This window comes from Siniperca chuatsi, linkage group LG13 (genome assembly GCF_020085105.1).
Source record: "Siniperca chuatsi isolate FFG_IHB_CAS linkage group LG13, ASM2008510v1, whole genome shotgun sequence".
Lineage (NCBI taxonomy): Eukaryota > Metazoa > Chordata > Actinopteri > Centrarchiformes > Sinipercidae > Siniperca > Siniperca chuatsi.
The window spans coordinates 21,668,165-21,684,053 of NC_058054.1; the positions used below are offsets into that span (position 1 = coordinate 21,668,165).

Sequence of the window (15,889 nt, forward strand, 5' to 3'; positions counted from 1 at the left end):
GAGGCTAAAACACTTCATAGAGCTGAGGGGAGAGCTGTGTGATAATTCTGTGGGTTTGTCACTACGAGCAACACCTTTCACATCACACAGTCATTTGATCCATTGTTAATATGAAAATATAGATTAGTGCAGCTTTAAAGCAACTAACTCAAGACAGTCTTGGGAATTATGCTGTAATTACTTCCTTTGGCCACAGTGGCCTCTGTTGAGCAAAACTTACAGTGCAGTGGTTTGTCACAACTTGAAAAGCATTTGACAAGTATTATCAATAATCCTCCATTTGAATCTACTAAATTAGAAATAATAAAAGATCCAAATTTGGCAAAAGTTAACTTCTTCAGGATACAATCAATTTCTCCAACACACACTTTGCTAGATGTTTGGCCCTTTGGATAGACCTGGAGTTTGTTAACCTACAAGACAGACACACACACACACGAGTACCAAACTATCCAAACAAGAAGAGATATATGTCCTTCCACAGTGTTTTTTATAGGTCTCCTGGCTGCCGAATGTAGGTGTGTTCCCAGCTAATATCAACAGTTGAGCTGGTGAACATATCACAGAGGGACAGGAGTAAATGGTGTGTGATAGCATGTAGCATTCTCTGACCACTGCTGAGGAATGTGAGCGAGGAATTTACTGCACCTAACGGGGATGCTTCTGCTCCATGTGTTTTTCAGCTTTGAAACCTTTGAAACTCAACCTCCCTACTGATGCTGCTGAATTATGAATAGGGAGGAGAGTTATGAAGTCCTTTAATATGTTTAACGGTTGAACAAGTGCTGCTCGGATTTTAGCCATAAACTTCAAAAAGTTTCAACTGTAGGGAGGAAAAACGCATTTTATCGCACATGTTTGCTTAAAGTCATTACTGTATATCCAAACAGTTTTGCATAAGAGTGTTTGGATGTCAAGAGGAAAAACATACGTTGATGACAGCTAAAGTTGAACCACAGAGTCTTCAGATACTGGGCCCAGTGCCTGCATGTTGTCGCACAGTTACACTAACGACGACGCTAAGCTTCTGTTCTAATTGTTCACAGTCCCTGTTGCTCTAAAATGGAGAACATTGACAAATATGAGCATTATGGTTGGATTATCCCTGCTCACGCTGCAGACAGTGTAAAAGATGCACAATTCTGACACTCAAATGCACATGCTCACACACTTTCTGACTCAAAAATCTGTCAACTGCATGTGCAACACTGGCTCAGGATTATATAGGCAAGGATCAATTACATTTTCCAGTGTTTGTGTTGACTTCATTATGAGCCAATTTGTACTGAAATCCGTTTCAACTCAGCAGGACTCGCTGCCTAACACGAGGCACAGTTTGGTGGTTTTGCTGGTTATTAGCAATATGCAATTACACCCATAAATTTCCAGAATCCCCTGGTAAAACATGTATTATTTGCTGACACGATTTTTGGTGAAACCGCAAGAGATTTATATGCCTCATGGAGAAAATATGAGAGCATGTCGAACTGCTTAGCACTGGCTGCAGTCACACCAGACAAAAAAAATCTCACTAGTAAATCTAATGACCGCATTTGCTGATATTCTTACTTGTGCAATATTTTTCATATGCTGAGGTGCTGCCGAGGCTGCTGCTCTGCAAGCTTTTCCTCGCAGAGCTCTCCAGAGAAGTGATTGGACAGCGGGAGAGCCAATAGGCGGCAGAGCAGCAGGTTATTTGAACTCTCCTCACACAGCTCAACTAAACCAGACAACATCCTCTGACTTTTCAAACATTATTCTCTCATAAGAGTCTGTCATCATCTGTCTGCTCAGTCACTGCTCCCGTGAGCACAGAAAGAAGCGCAAGGAACACTTTTTAACCTTTTTTTAATTACCTTTACATCAAGTGTATCCAGGATGGGAACCTGCTGCTTCTATTTACATCTGGAAGTCTACTGATGCACCTGTTGATTGAGGAGAACTCTGTGTTTAACAATGAACAAAGTTGCTGTGATGAAGTCTGATACTCTGCTTCATTTGGAGGACAAGAGGAGAGCAGAGGAGAGGAGCAGACTGAACTGTGTAGACTTACCTCAGAGCAGTTTAACAGACGGGCAGAACACAGACCTGCTGCAATGCCAGGACACCACTGAACACGGCTCTCCTATCAAGTACAGAAGATATGGGTACGCCCTTTTTGTCTGAGATGGAAATATAGTTTTGATAGCATGATCAACAGCTAAACAGGTGGTCGTATTTAGTATTAGTATCTAATTGAAGTTATACATATTGTGTCCTGCTAAAATGTTGTTTCTGTTGTGCCTTTACATACATAGCTGAATAGTTCTTTGCAGTTCTTCAGACATGGAAGTTACAGACAGAAATAATTTAGCATCGTGTTGTTTCATGTATAAATGTTATAGTCCGAACAAAGGGGATTGTAGGTGGTCTTCGGGAATCTAATAGGCAACTTCTGATTTCTTCAGGTCTCGTTTGGGTGGGGTCAAAGTTCGACACAAGAGACAGGTGCTACAGGACATGGCTCGACCACTGAAACATTGGCTGTACAAACACCGGGACAACCCCTACCCCACCAAGACAGAGAAGGTCCTGCTGGCCCTGGGCTCACATATGACTCTAGTGCAGGTGAGAGGCGAACTCGTGCATGAAAGCGGTGATGGTGGAATGAAAGAAACGTGACTTCAGGGGCGTGTTGATATTGAATTTAGTGAGTTATGCCAGTGCTGTTCTATAACAAGGTGCGTCTGCGCAGGTTTCAAACTGGTTTGCGAATGCCCGCCGGAGGCTGAAGAACACAGTGAGACAGCCAGACCTGAGCTGGGCCCTGAGGATCAAACTGTACAATAAATACATCCAGGGAAACGCTGAGAGACTGAGCGTGTGCAGTGATGACACCGACTCAGATGGTACGGGCTACAGTATTTAGGTTTATTACTCCTCCTTTTTACAGATGGAATTACGACAAAAAGTCCAAACTTTGCCTACTGAAACATCAGTATTTATCATAGTTTGTAACATCTGATATACTATATGAATCAGTACAACAGTTTTGTTTCCTTCGCCGCAGATGAAGAGTGTCCCTTACAAACTCCTATCAGCCAATCCGACTTTGGCAGGTCATCTTCCCACAAGAACGTGCTCCAGAAACAGGGCAGCGTCCTCGCCATGGCAGACTCCAACAGTGACGACAGTGCGTCGCCTCCATCCAAGTACAAGAGCAGTTTACTGAATCGGTATCTGAACGACACCCTGCGGCACATGATGGCGGCGAAGGCTGATGGCGTCACGTCGGCCCGCAAGAGGAGGAGCCATTCCGAGTCGTTCAGCTCCAACGAATGTGATCAAGATGTTGTCTCCCCAGCGTCGTCCTACGAAACAGAGGCCAACTTTGTCTACCACATGGGTGAGAGGTGTCACTTTTTGTCACTGCTCAGGACAATATCACACATTAAAGCAATAAGATGAGTGGAAAATTGTGCTTTAACACAAGATGTGCACTCAATATGTGTAAATAGAGTCAGGGAAAGCATGTAATAATGCAAACACTCATATTATGCATACAATCGTGACAAGTTAAGCAAACAACATAGAGGGTAGATTGGGAGGAAAAGAGATGATAGCACCCCCTGTCCACAGAAATCATTAAAGCATCTTCCTTGTTAATTGTAGATTTATGTTGAATGTGCGGTAAAATGACACTTTAACTACCCTGCTTCCCCTCAGTTCATTTTTAACACACCACAGCGTACAGTAAAATAAGAACAGACTGAACAGAAACTTCCACATGGCTCCTCAGAGCTCTCTGACATTAATAAATCTCTGGCATTCCACTGAAAGTCAGAAGCTCTGCGAGATTCAATTATAAAGTTAGAGCGAAACTGGGAGGGAGTTTGACACCTGGGTGCCCTTTCAGACCTATAGGGACCCCAGCACACTGACAACCCTCAAATCCGCTAAGGTACAGGAGCCAATGCCTTTACAAACATTACTAATAAAGACTCATGCAGATGCTGAAATCCCTCATTTTAAAATTGGATGGAGCTCATGCTGGCTGCCGCTGCACACCGCAAATATCATTTCCATATACTAGAATGTGCCATTTGTTCCGCTTCAGCTTCTTGCCATGGTGGAAATGTCCAGTCCAGTCTCAAGGACAATTACAGAATGTCTGAGACTTTATTCTTCCCAGGGTGAGAAGTGGAAACCTCAGCCAAATGTAGAAATGGAGCAGTCAGTAAAGCACTGAAGACGTCTCGTAGAGTGACTGTCAGAGCTGCCACTCAGCTGTGAGACAACGCAGAGCGAGATCACTAATATCCATTTGGCTTTTCCCATCAGGGTTTGAGGGTGTAGCTTTGCTTCCTTGACTCATGTGTGCTTTGGCAGGCTGCTTCTCCCAGGTGTTACTTTCCTACTCAGAATCAATCTAAATTTACATTTTATCATAAGAGTTTTTACTCTTAAGTATATTTCACAAGTTTCATTAAAATTAAACAAGGCTTGTTTTAAGTTCCCTTTTTTATTATTTTAGAACCACTTTCCTGGCAAACAGTAAATCCTGGTCCCAGTTGAAAGGTTATTTAATGGATATATTTATAGTCTGTGACAAGGCTTAATCTGTATCCGGGAAACTCAGTTTAACCTCAAACTGGCCTACGGATTGGTAACTTGAATAATTTAGATAATTCATCATTTTAACAGGCTTGTACTATACATTTAAAGTAATAGTGAACCAGTGAAATGGTATGTCGTAAGTATACTGTCTTGCTCAAATTATTAAACAAATATGGTATAATTGTGCAAATATTTTAATTAGCGTTTATATAAATGAAACAATGGTAATACAAGAATCCAAATTTACCTTTAAGGAAAGAGTTCAATATTTTGGGAAATACTCTTATTCGCTTTCTTGCCGAGAGTTAGATGAGAAGATCAATACCACTCTTACTTGTGCGATAAATATGAAGCTACAGCCAGATGGTTAACTTAGCTTAGCATTTGGGCTGGAAACAGGAGGAAACAGCAAGCTTGGCTTTGTCCAAAGGTAACAAAATACACCTACCAGCACAGTTCACTAATTTTATACTTTATATCTCGTATGTTTAGTCAGTTCAAAAAAAAAAGAAAAAAGTGTGAAAAGTTGTAACTTTCTTCCTTCCGATTTTGTACAGATTAAACAAATGAGATATAACACGTTAATTAGTAAGCTTTAGAGGGGCTTGACTGGTAAGATGATTTTTTTACCTTTGGACAGAGTCAGGCTAGCTGTTTCCGCCCGTTTTCAGTCTTTATGCTAAAAAGCTAACCCATTTAGCGTACAGACATGACAGTGGTATCGACCTTCTCATTTAACTCAGGGCAAGAAAGCAAATAAGCGTATTTCCCAAAATGTTACACTATTCCTTCAAAATGTTATTACTCTCTTACGGTACTTCAAATTGTGTTTCTTTTGGAGCATTTTGATGTCATCAAATACTATGTGGGCAGCACTGTTGAAATGTTTGTGCAAACTTTTAATGCATCCCTGCTGGTCATATTAAGTGTGTTTGCAACCCAGTACGGCTCCTCTGTGGAGGTGAAGTGGAAAGTCAAGCTGCCAGATTCATGACAGGCACTAACACCATTAACACGTTTATACTCCGCCCGGGAGACGGCTAAAACAGTCACTAAACTTCAAGTGATGGACTAATAAGTAATGCCACTACACATTGTCTTACAAGGACACTTTAAACGTACACTTCAAAAGCCTAATGAAATAGCATACTGTATGTTAGTGATGTTACTATTTACTGTACAGGAATGTGAGGATGTTTATACCACATAATATGGTACTCGCATCAACTTCAGTATTTCCCCTAAAAAGGCTGGAGACCCATAAATGTGACCAGAATAATGTTTTATTGGACGCAGAGTGGCGAAAAACATATCTGTACAAACGCCTTGCTGCGTTTTCCACCCATTTTGTTTCAAATGAAAACAAGCATGCTGAGAGGGGAGCAAATACATATCCGCATTGAGGAAATAAGGTTTTACAATGTTTTCTCACTACATGGTTGTTTTCCAGTGTGGATCCCAATGACACACCTGTGAGATGACTGAAATTCACTGACTTTGGGTCATGAGGGGATTTAAACTAATATTGTGGGAGAACACCCAACTTAAATCAGCTCATGTAGACATTATTTCATTGTGAGTTACATGAAATGGGATTTTTGGAAGCAATAGAAAGCTAAATGCCAAAATATACACAAAAGTATCGAAGTTTCATATGATGCTGGAGCCAGGAGACGGTTAGCCTAGCTTAGCATAAAGACTGGAAACAGAGGGAGAAAGCTAGCCTGGCTCAGTCCGAAGATAAAAATATCTGCCTACCAGCACCTCTAAACCACTAATTAACACGTTATATTTAGTTTGTTCAATCTGTTCAAAAACCAAAGTGGGAAAACGACAAGCTGCAGTTCTACGGGAGATTATGAGGCGGACTGTTTTTTGACTGTTTTATGACCGTAAACTCGCAATTTGTTGCTTTGTTGTCACTTCAGTTTTTGTACAAAATGAGATAGTGTGTCGATAAGTGAACTTTAGAGGTGCTGGTAAGCGAATTTTGTTACTTTGAAACAGCTAGCTATTTCCCCCTGTTTTCAGTGTTTATGCTACACTAAGCTAACCGGCTGCTTGCTGTAGCTTCATATTTAGCGTACAAGTATGAGAGTGGTATTGATCTTCTCATTTAACTCCACTCCACTTCCCAAAGCGTTGAACTATTCCTTATTTGTAAATAAATATGGTTAGTTGTAAGCTCTAACATGACATTATAACTATACTGCACCATCAAAAAAGCATTCAGCAGCTTCATTAACCTTGTAAAATGTTGTTGTAACTGATCCCTGCTGTAAATTTGAGACTCACCAGAGGTAAAACAATGTTTTTTCTTAGTAATAAATACAACAGAGGTACTGAAGTACTTTCTTGGCAAAAGCATGTTATGGCTAAAGAGAGAAATGCTCAGGGACGTTCAGTAGCAAAAAAGCATAAAACAGCAAAATGATTTACTATCAACAAGTAGTTGCTCTTGGCTCCAGCCTGGCTAAAGGAATCAGAGATGGGGATGTTTCGGGCTGTTAGAATTGAAAGACTGTGTTTCACAGTGGGCCTCTAATTTCCCTGTCTATTGCTCTCTGAAGAAAAATCGCTTTTGACCAGCTTCTATCTGCTCCAATGAAAAAAGGCAATATTCCAAAACTGAAATGGAAAATATACTCTGCATATAATGCATGCTTATGCGCAGACCACAAACAGAAATTGTGCAAGCAATATAATATTCCTCTGGAGTCCTATTTATCCTGCTCCTGCATCTGAAATAGCCAGAGGTACTGTAGTTTCATTTCAGGGCATTGTGAGAGAAAGATTGACTCTTCCTTCGTCCACAGATGTAGCGAGGTTCTCAGGTGTTAAGACACTCGCCTGCCCCCTTGGTAAAATTTAAAGTGCTCAGGCCTTGGTCAAAAAAGATGGAGATGTGCAGGGACAGCTTTTGGGAAAGGAATGATACACGGTGGACTAACTTTACAGGTGCTAGCAGAGCTTTTGAAACCTGCAAACACAACATCAGTCATTGATTGTCTTCAGAATCAGAATCAGAATCAGAAATACTTTATTGATCCCCGTAGGGAAACTCTTTGAACACTTTCTACTCTCATTTTCGTAAAGAGCGTAGTTTAAATTACACTTACACACAAGTTACTCAAGTTTGGAAGAAAAAGGAAAGTTAAAAGTTGGAAAAAGTAAGACGACGAGACGGAGCTACGGCAACAGGCAGCATGCGGGCTGGCGCATGTTCACACAATGTGAATAGTTTGCAATTTAACTATTATCAAGTAAACTGATTCATGGCATATTTAGGTGACCCTTTTTTATCTCTTGCAGATACAATGGACTATACTTCAACTAAATGTGACAGGTAAGTGTGATTATTGATCGCTCAATCTGAAATCAAATCAGCTGTTTGCACTTTTCAACTTTCATCAGCTTGAAAAGTAATACAATTTATAATCCCTCTTGGAAGTTGGTCTTGAAATTGAACCACCGCCTTTAATTCATCCATATTGTTCTGGCTTTATGTCAAGAGGAGATATCTAAGCACATGCACAATTTCTGCTTTGGATTTCTAAAATTGCCCTTCAGCTGATTTGTTCCAGGTTCATTTAATATGCAAGAGGTGAGATGATATTTAATAATCCACTTCATATACAGCAGTTTTTCTTTAATATATTCACAGGGACCAGCAGCAGGACCGAGGCCAGCAGAGACGAGTCGATCAGGGCTGGAGGGAGATCCACGCCGCCGTGGCTCTGACCAACTTGGCCCAGGGGCAGAGCTGCACAGCAGACCGGAGCGGCGTAACCGTGCCCAGCGTTGGCACAGGGCAGAGCTGCAACCGAGAGCCCTTCTCGGTTACGAGGACCACTATCATAGACAGGATGTGTGTCACGGGACCCACCTCAGCTCTGAGGCAGAGCTGCACCACGGGGCCCACTCTCACCAGCCGCATCATCCAGAAGTCCTCTCATATCTCTGAGGTCCAGACTGTTAACGTGGCCCTGGCACACAGTGTGTAGGCATTTCATTTGAGCATCTGGTCTATCGTTCCATATAGGAATACCAGATGTTTAAGTGCCTTGCAATATATGTACAGCCTCTGTTATTTTGTAATGCTGATAAACTTTGACATTTTCAATCATTTTTACATTGTAAAATGGAAAAACTGATCTAACATAGTTGAATATTTTCTACTGTTTTTGCCATGTTTCTAATGTCTTCCTATTTGTGTCTGTTGCAGTAAGTTATATTAACTTCCATGAGACTGGATTATCATCCAATGCTTAGGTTTGACAGCAGCTATTTGAATAAACCCAATGTGAAATCTTTTGACCAGTTATTTGCTTTAAATCAGTGCTTTGCAGTGGCTGAAGCTGCATAGTTATGTTTTCCTGAACTGTATTTAGTGGTAGTTTTCATGTATGCAATTGTGGGTCTCGCAGTTTCATTATATCCTTTCAAATTGCTTTTTAAAAGGTTGTGATATGGGCAGAAGGGTGGCATACTGAGCTGAGCAGGGATACGGTTCTTCAAGCAGAGCGCTGTGGTTAACGTTCTTCTGATGAGCACTGATCCAGATTCACAGTGGTAGTTAGACATGAGCAACTTCTAGAAATGTGTTGAAATGCATGTCATTAAATCAGCAGAAATCCATGAAATATGACGTATAAGGCTGAAAACTCACAGGGGACGCGTTGCAGTTTCCCGATATAAAGATAAAAGGGCTATAATCAATATTATTGTATTAATGGATCAAATGTGTATGTGAAAGAGCTAATTGTAACTAATTGTTTTGGTTTAACAGCCCAAAACTTGTTGTTTTGGTTCACTCTCACCGCTCTCATAGCGTTGTCATTGGTCACAGGCAGCTTTAACTGTTTTCAGAGAAAAAGCTCTAAAAACCGACTGTAGGCTAGCTTTTCAGCACCAAACGGTCGACTGAAAAAGTTAGCAACATAGAGCATTTAGGAGCAAGCTAAAGAGCCAGAGTTTCTCTCAGGAGTTAGCTTAGTTGAGACCAAAAATAGAGATTAAAGGAGTAAACATTGGGCATTCATCAGGTCACCATAAATACGACTCCAAATGAATGCTAAAGTTGCTCCATGTCGGCTGTATGTGTAAATAGGTTTCTGCTAGCTAAAAAGTGAAGTCAGTGTTGTTTTTACAGCTTGTTTCCGCTGCCCCCAAGTGGCCTAAAAGTCAGTTAATGCCGGTTCAAGTTTTTGGAAGACTTCTTGATAAAATTGTGAATGTATTGTAATGAAATAATAAGGTAAGTTGCTCACAGCTACAATGTGATGTCTGTCCGAGGAACAAAATCTTGTTTTTCTGTATTTTCTTACAGCAAACATCTTTCTGATAGGTGAGACACACAACTGTCATCTGTTTTTGATGTTAAAACATAACATGAATGCCAAATATGAGATCTCAGGAATTTCCTGACCTCAATATGGGGTCAACTGCCAAAAACTTGTTATTGGAAATATAGAGAACACGATAAGCCTCTGGGGAATGTCTGGTACTCTGCCTCTGAGGAGAGACTTGTGGGGAGCGTCCTGTTCCATCTGGGGACATCCTGACACCAAACATAAGCTAATAATCACGCTCTGTCCCCTGGACTATTTTATAAAACATGATTAACAGGATTTTTCCACTTGTGTCCCAGTTTTGGTCTGTTTTTTAACATTTTGTGCAAAGAATGTTTTCTGTCTTGCATGTACGACAGGCTAGTCATCAAGAAAGTATTATGGAAAGAGTACCTCACTCCTGTTTCCACTGTAAACCTGCCTTTGATTAGGTGGACTTCTACACAACATGGAAACTAAATGGCAGCTCTCAAATGGCAATTAAACAATAATCAGTCTGAGAGTGACGGCATCTTGAGGTTGTCATTTATTTCATATGGTTTGAAACAATACAAACGTTACTGCACCATAACTCTATCGCATGTCATTCAATGTTAAGGCAGATATTTTAACATATTGCTGAATATGATTCAAATAGGTGCACAGCAAAAGCAACAGGGAAAGAGTGCGGGGGTCAACATGATTTTAAACAAGAAAAAGGAATTTAAACAAATAGCAACAATACATCAGATCCATACTAAAATGAAGATAAGAAGGAACAAAGCTCTCAGGAATGCGCTCATACTATAATGTGTGAGAAGTGCATTCAGTAAGTCAGAGGAACATAATTTAGACCACAACACCACACAGAAACTGCAAAATAAATAGGGAGAAAACTAGTTTACAGGGTCAAGCGCAGACTAAATGCCATTTTGCCAGAGTACTGAACTCCAGTTAGTAAAGAGCATATTTAATTGCAGCTCTTAATACTGTAAACCTTACACTTGTAGCTGTGGAAGTTCTGGTCCAGATCAGACATGCAAAGAAAAACACAGGTTTGGTTGCAGAAAATCCTAAAAGACAAAGATGATTACTTGTCTCGGATTTTTCCACATAAAGAGGAGGGGAAAAAACAACATAAAATCAGTTAAGCCCCTATACATACATAGAATTTGATGGATATCACCATTAAACGAATAATAATTGGATTAACAGCAAAAGTGAACTAGTGTCAGTCACTGGGGTCCATTGTGAAGTGTCTCATTTGGGAGCATTCACAGTGTTCTGGTGCAAAATGACAGATTTTAAATGGAGGCCAACACACACTCCACACAAGTCTCTTCCACCACTATCCTCAATCCATGAGACATATATATGAAATTATATATGAAATGATGCTTGCAAATATATGTCTTGTGGAACACGTACTTTAACTTTGCGGCTACATATTCAGCATTCACAGCTCACAAAAGTATAGCAGAGAACTTGCTTTTTCCTGGAAGTGAAGAATGGAGGAGATTTCTGAATGGATTATAATGACTCATTCTGAGTAAAAATTTGACAAGCTATGTACTGTAACCTACAAATTGGTTCATGTTATAGGCACTACGCTATTAACCCGATGCCTTAATGTACAAGAGAATCACTGACGCCAATAAGATAAATTCAAACCAGACATGTACTCGTATGACGTACACTTGGCATGGTTTCGTCAATTTAAAACACTATACTTCCTTAGACAAGAGGCTATTTTTGCATGATCCTTTCATTCATGTTTTAAACAGAAAGAAGTGGCATGTGACAAATGATGGTTGAAAAGGAAGTGTGCAAAATGCAAAGTCCTTTCGACCGACAGAACTACTCCAACAAACTTTTAATTTTTTTTAAAGTACTCATCCAGTTCCACCTCTCCTTCTCCCCTTTCCTGTCTGTTTCTGGTCCGTAGTCATTCCCTCAGGTTGGTGCTTTTTGGTTCTGTCCAGTTTCAGGGTACGGAACAGTATCCTCCACATGCCCTGCCACTGCCCTGCTCCTGGTGCACCAGATGGATCTTCTGACCCTGGTTTTCACTCTCCCAAAGCCCCGGAGTCTGGAGGATCTTCTCCACAAGCTCCTCAAAGGCACACTGGACTCCATCTTTGGTCTTTGCACTGGCCTCTGTACAAAGGAAAGAGGGTTACCGAGATTATGAGATCAGTAAATAAACTAGTAGCACACTTTCCAAAATGTTACTAAAAAATAAAAAATAAAAAACCTACACGTCAGCTTTTAAATCCAAAACATCTTTCTCTTTATAATACAGTAAAACTAATGATAGAGATTTAAAAATATCCATGTGTTGACAAACATGACATATAAAGTATGAAATGACTTCATTAAAGAGGCAGGAGACATCCAGTGGGATGAAGACATCCTCACAGCGGATTAAATCCACGACATCTTCTTGCCCAGCCCTTTTCAAAACCCCTTAATTTAACCGTTCTAAAATGGAAACTCCACAGAAATGTTAACCTAATTTCCCAGAGAGGGGCAGATTGGAGATGAGAATCAGGAACACGTGTAGACATGGATCCGATAAATGAAAGCCCGCTAGATTTTAATCATAATGCAGTTCTTCTGGAGTGGCCGCATCGTTCCGCGCAGCGCTGACGGTAGAGACTCAAAAAATGCCAAAGCAGTATAAACAACGCAGCAAACCCAAACTAAATGCATGATGTCTTGACTTGTTCCAACTACGCAATTACAGTTCTGACTTTTAAGTACAGTATGGTTACGTTTTAATGGCTCTAGGTTACATTTTATGGCTCTATTAGTTTAAATGACCATGTCTGACCATGTCTGATTTTACTCGAACATGGATACTTACCAATAAAAAGCATAGAGTGTTTCCTAGCAAATTTCAGCCCCTCATTTCTGTCCACTTCATGGTCGTCCTGAAAACCAAATAGACATCCTGTGTTATTTTCTCTATGTGGAAGACACATGGGAAAAGAGTGTTTAATCATCAACACCCATGGCTGGTGAGCACATTTATAGAACACTTTTTAGTATTTCTGGTGTTGTGTGATTTTCATTTAATAATAATGATAATAATAATAATAGTAATAATAATAATAATAATAATAAGAGGTATTTATAAAGCCAAGGTTCACATTAAGCCATCTTCAAGCCTTTACACTGAATATCCTGAGCATAAATGATCAGAAATCCGAGATGTGCCAAGGAGATGAGCTTATGGGACAGTGACTGTAACTGTAACGGTGTAAACTTGTATTATATGTGTCAAACTGGCTACAGACTCACCCTATCAATTTTGTTCCCAACAAGCATTTTTACAATGTCATTGCGTGTTGTGTAGGTCTCCAGTTCATTCAGCCAGTTTTCCAGCTTCGTAAAAGTCTCTCGCTTTGTGACGTCATATACTGTCAATGCAAACAGAGAAAAGGAGTTAGAGGGAGCACTGGATGTAAGTATAATAAGATCTTCCTGTTATTAACAGGACACTGCAGTTATCTGATAGCTGCTGATTTGCAGTATGAGCATTTAGCTGATGCCTTTATCCAAAGTGACTTCCATTGACTCCAACAGTATAATTCATTTTAATGACTTGTTCGTAAAATTACAAGCAAACAATAAGCAAGAAGTGACAAACAGTACGTCTGTGGCCCTGGAAGGATCATGTGTAAAGAAAGTGCTACAGAAAGCGGAGAGTGGGTGTGATTCTTTTACTGGACAGAGAAAATTGTCTCTAGGTCTGTTTCTGAACGTGTTATGTGGCTTTATAAGCATCGCTGTTTACCGAGTATGACTCCCTGTGCACCACGGTAGTAGCTGGGTGTCAGGGTGCGGAACCTTTCCTGTCCAGCTGTGTCCTGCAAAAGTAAAGACATTTAAGATCAATGGCAGCAAAAGACTCCATGATTCTAAACTTTGAAGACCAACAGGTACATTAGCCAAGTCCCAGCGTCCACACTCACAGACTCTGACATGTGTTCCCGATAAGTCTGCAAGGTCTCAGGACTATCCCACTGTGAAATTGGCCATTGCCTGAGGACTCTTTATTGACTTTTTGCAATCCTTTGCATCCTTAAGTCTTTTTCTTGGGGAATTATCCACAATTCATACTGTGTTCTAATGTTAAAAACAAAGATGACCAGGGAAGTCACTAAAAAAATAACCACAAAAACAGAACACTGAAAGAGCTAGCAAAATCTAATTTACATGTACTTGTGTTGTTCAATTTTCTATGAAAATATGAGCTTACTGATTTGTTTTCATTCAATTAGACAGAACATTATAATATAAATGCAATTATTTAAAAAATAAAATAAGGATCACTCAATCGCGTTAAACCACATGCAATATGAGCCTTGCACCTGCTTCAGGCCACGTTGCATTTGACTTCACAAAGCACTTCTCTTCCTCAAAGTATTTTGAGCCCTGGTAAATAATGAAGTATATGTGAGTCCAGTGTTTAGGGCTTAGGTTATGGCCTCAATGTGTATGGCTTATTTTCATTGGACATTGCGACTGGACCACTTTTTCAGTTTCTTTCTGCGATTGTGGCTGTGTAATGTCGCCATCTTGCGGAGAAACCATGTAGGTCATCATGTTTTTCCAACACAAACTGTAAACAATGACTTCAGACTTACCCATATGGCGAGCTTTGCTTTGTTCCCATCTATTGCGAGTGTCTTGACTTTGAAATCCACACCTGATCAGCCATGAGAGAGAGAGGAAGGAGAAAGGGCTTTAATGGATCCATCTTAACTGATCAGCAGTTTCCATTGTTCTGTGTATATGTTTTCATGTACGTCTGTGTATGTGTGTGTGTGTAAAACCTATTGTCGCTGACTGCTCTGGATCAAAAGTATCGTCTGTGAACCTCAAGAGGAGACTGTTAGGGAAAGATAACAGGAAAATTAGCGGTTCATACAGTACAATAGGCTTTTGTGAGTTGGCTAAACGCTCCATCAGCCTTTCCCTGTCCGTTACAGGAAGATCACAACAACTATAGTTTTAATGTTGACAACTGACTGAGGCAGCAAACAAAATATCAGTAAAAAGTTTTACAGATGCCTATGTGACATTGACGCTATTTGTCACCTAACTGTCAACTTGTTAACCGTAAGCATTTGGCCTAAAATCGGTAGAAAAAAGGACAACACTACCAGCTAGCTTTAGCAACAGCCGCTGAGCAGTGGGGAATAAACTTACATAACTACAAGAACATCAACATTTACAACAGGCTAGCTACTAAGCTCGCTACAAACAGAGACAAACCTGGACTTCCCGACTCCACTTTCACCAATTATCAACAGCTTCAGAGTCGTCAGCACGTCTTCGTCCATATTCCTATGGGAGCTAGTTTGACTTCGACTTGGCGACGCTTTTATCGATAAAATTAACTTGTATTTAGGGCAGCAGGCGGCTAGCAGCTCCGATGACAGCCCGCTGTTCACGCAACTTCCGCCCGACCTGCGACGCGTGACGTCACGGAGGGTCACGAGGTTTGAAAATGATATGAAACGATATAATACAAAATAAAATAAATTAAAATAAAATCATTTTAAAAAGCTGAATATGTGATCAGTATGTTATCGTATTCTTGAAGACTTGGTTTTGTACCTGACGTACTGTATGGACATTAATATGACTAAATTAATTAAACTGCAGACTGTACAGAACTCAGCTGCTCGGCTGTTAAGCAGGACCAAGAAGTACGATCACACCTGTTTTAGCCTCTTTACATTGGCTCCCTGTTGGTTTTAGGATTGATTTTAAGATCTTATTGATTACTTTTAAGGCTCTTCATGGCCTGGCCCCAGATTATATTTTAGACCTTGTAATCCCTTATGAACCTTCACGTAGTTTGAGATCTTCGGGCAGGGGTCTCCTGTCTGTTCCTGAGTCCAGGATGAAAACTAAGGGGGACAGAGCTTTTTCTATCAGGGCCCAGAGGC

General features: G+C 40.4%; 2 protein-coding genes across 2 annotated transcripts; one reads left to right on the forward strand and one right to left on the reverse strand.

Moving 5' to 3' along the window:
* Nucleotides 1-500: 500 nt before the first annotated feature.
* On the forward strand, nucleotides 501-10,458 carry LOC122887027 (homeobox protein Mohawk-like). Its single transcript, XM_044219822.1, has 6 exons — nucleotides 501-2,147; nucleotides 2,448-2,607; nucleotides 2,735-2,888; nucleotides 3,050-3,385; nucleotides 7,909-7,942; nucleotides 8,261-10,458. The coding sequence occupies exons 1-6, from the start codon at nucleotides 1,957-1,959 to the stop codon at nucleotides 8,598-8,600; spliced, it is 1,215 nt and encodes a 404-aa protein (XP_044075757.1). The 5' UTR covers nucleotides 501-1,956; the 3' UTR covers nucleotides 8,601-10,458.
* On the reverse strand, nucleotides 10,456-15,407 carry LOC122887028 (ras-related protein Rab-18-like). The gene is made up of 7 exons (XM_044219823.1): nucleotides 15,210-15,407; nucleotides 14,768-14,823; nucleotides 14,579-14,640; nucleotides 13,726-13,798; nucleotides 13,230-13,348; nucleotides 12,793-12,859; nucleotides 10,456-12,083 (listed from the first exon to the last, which is right to left on the reverse strand). The coding sequence occupies exons 1-7, from the start codon at nucleotides 15,275-15,277 to the stop codon at nucleotides 11,911-11,913; spliced, it is 618 nt and encodes a 205-aa protein (XP_044075758.1). The 5' UTR covers nucleotides 15,278-15,407; the 3' UTR covers nucleotides 10,456-11,910.
* Between the last annotated feature and the right edge of the window lie 482 nt (nucleotides 15,408-15,889).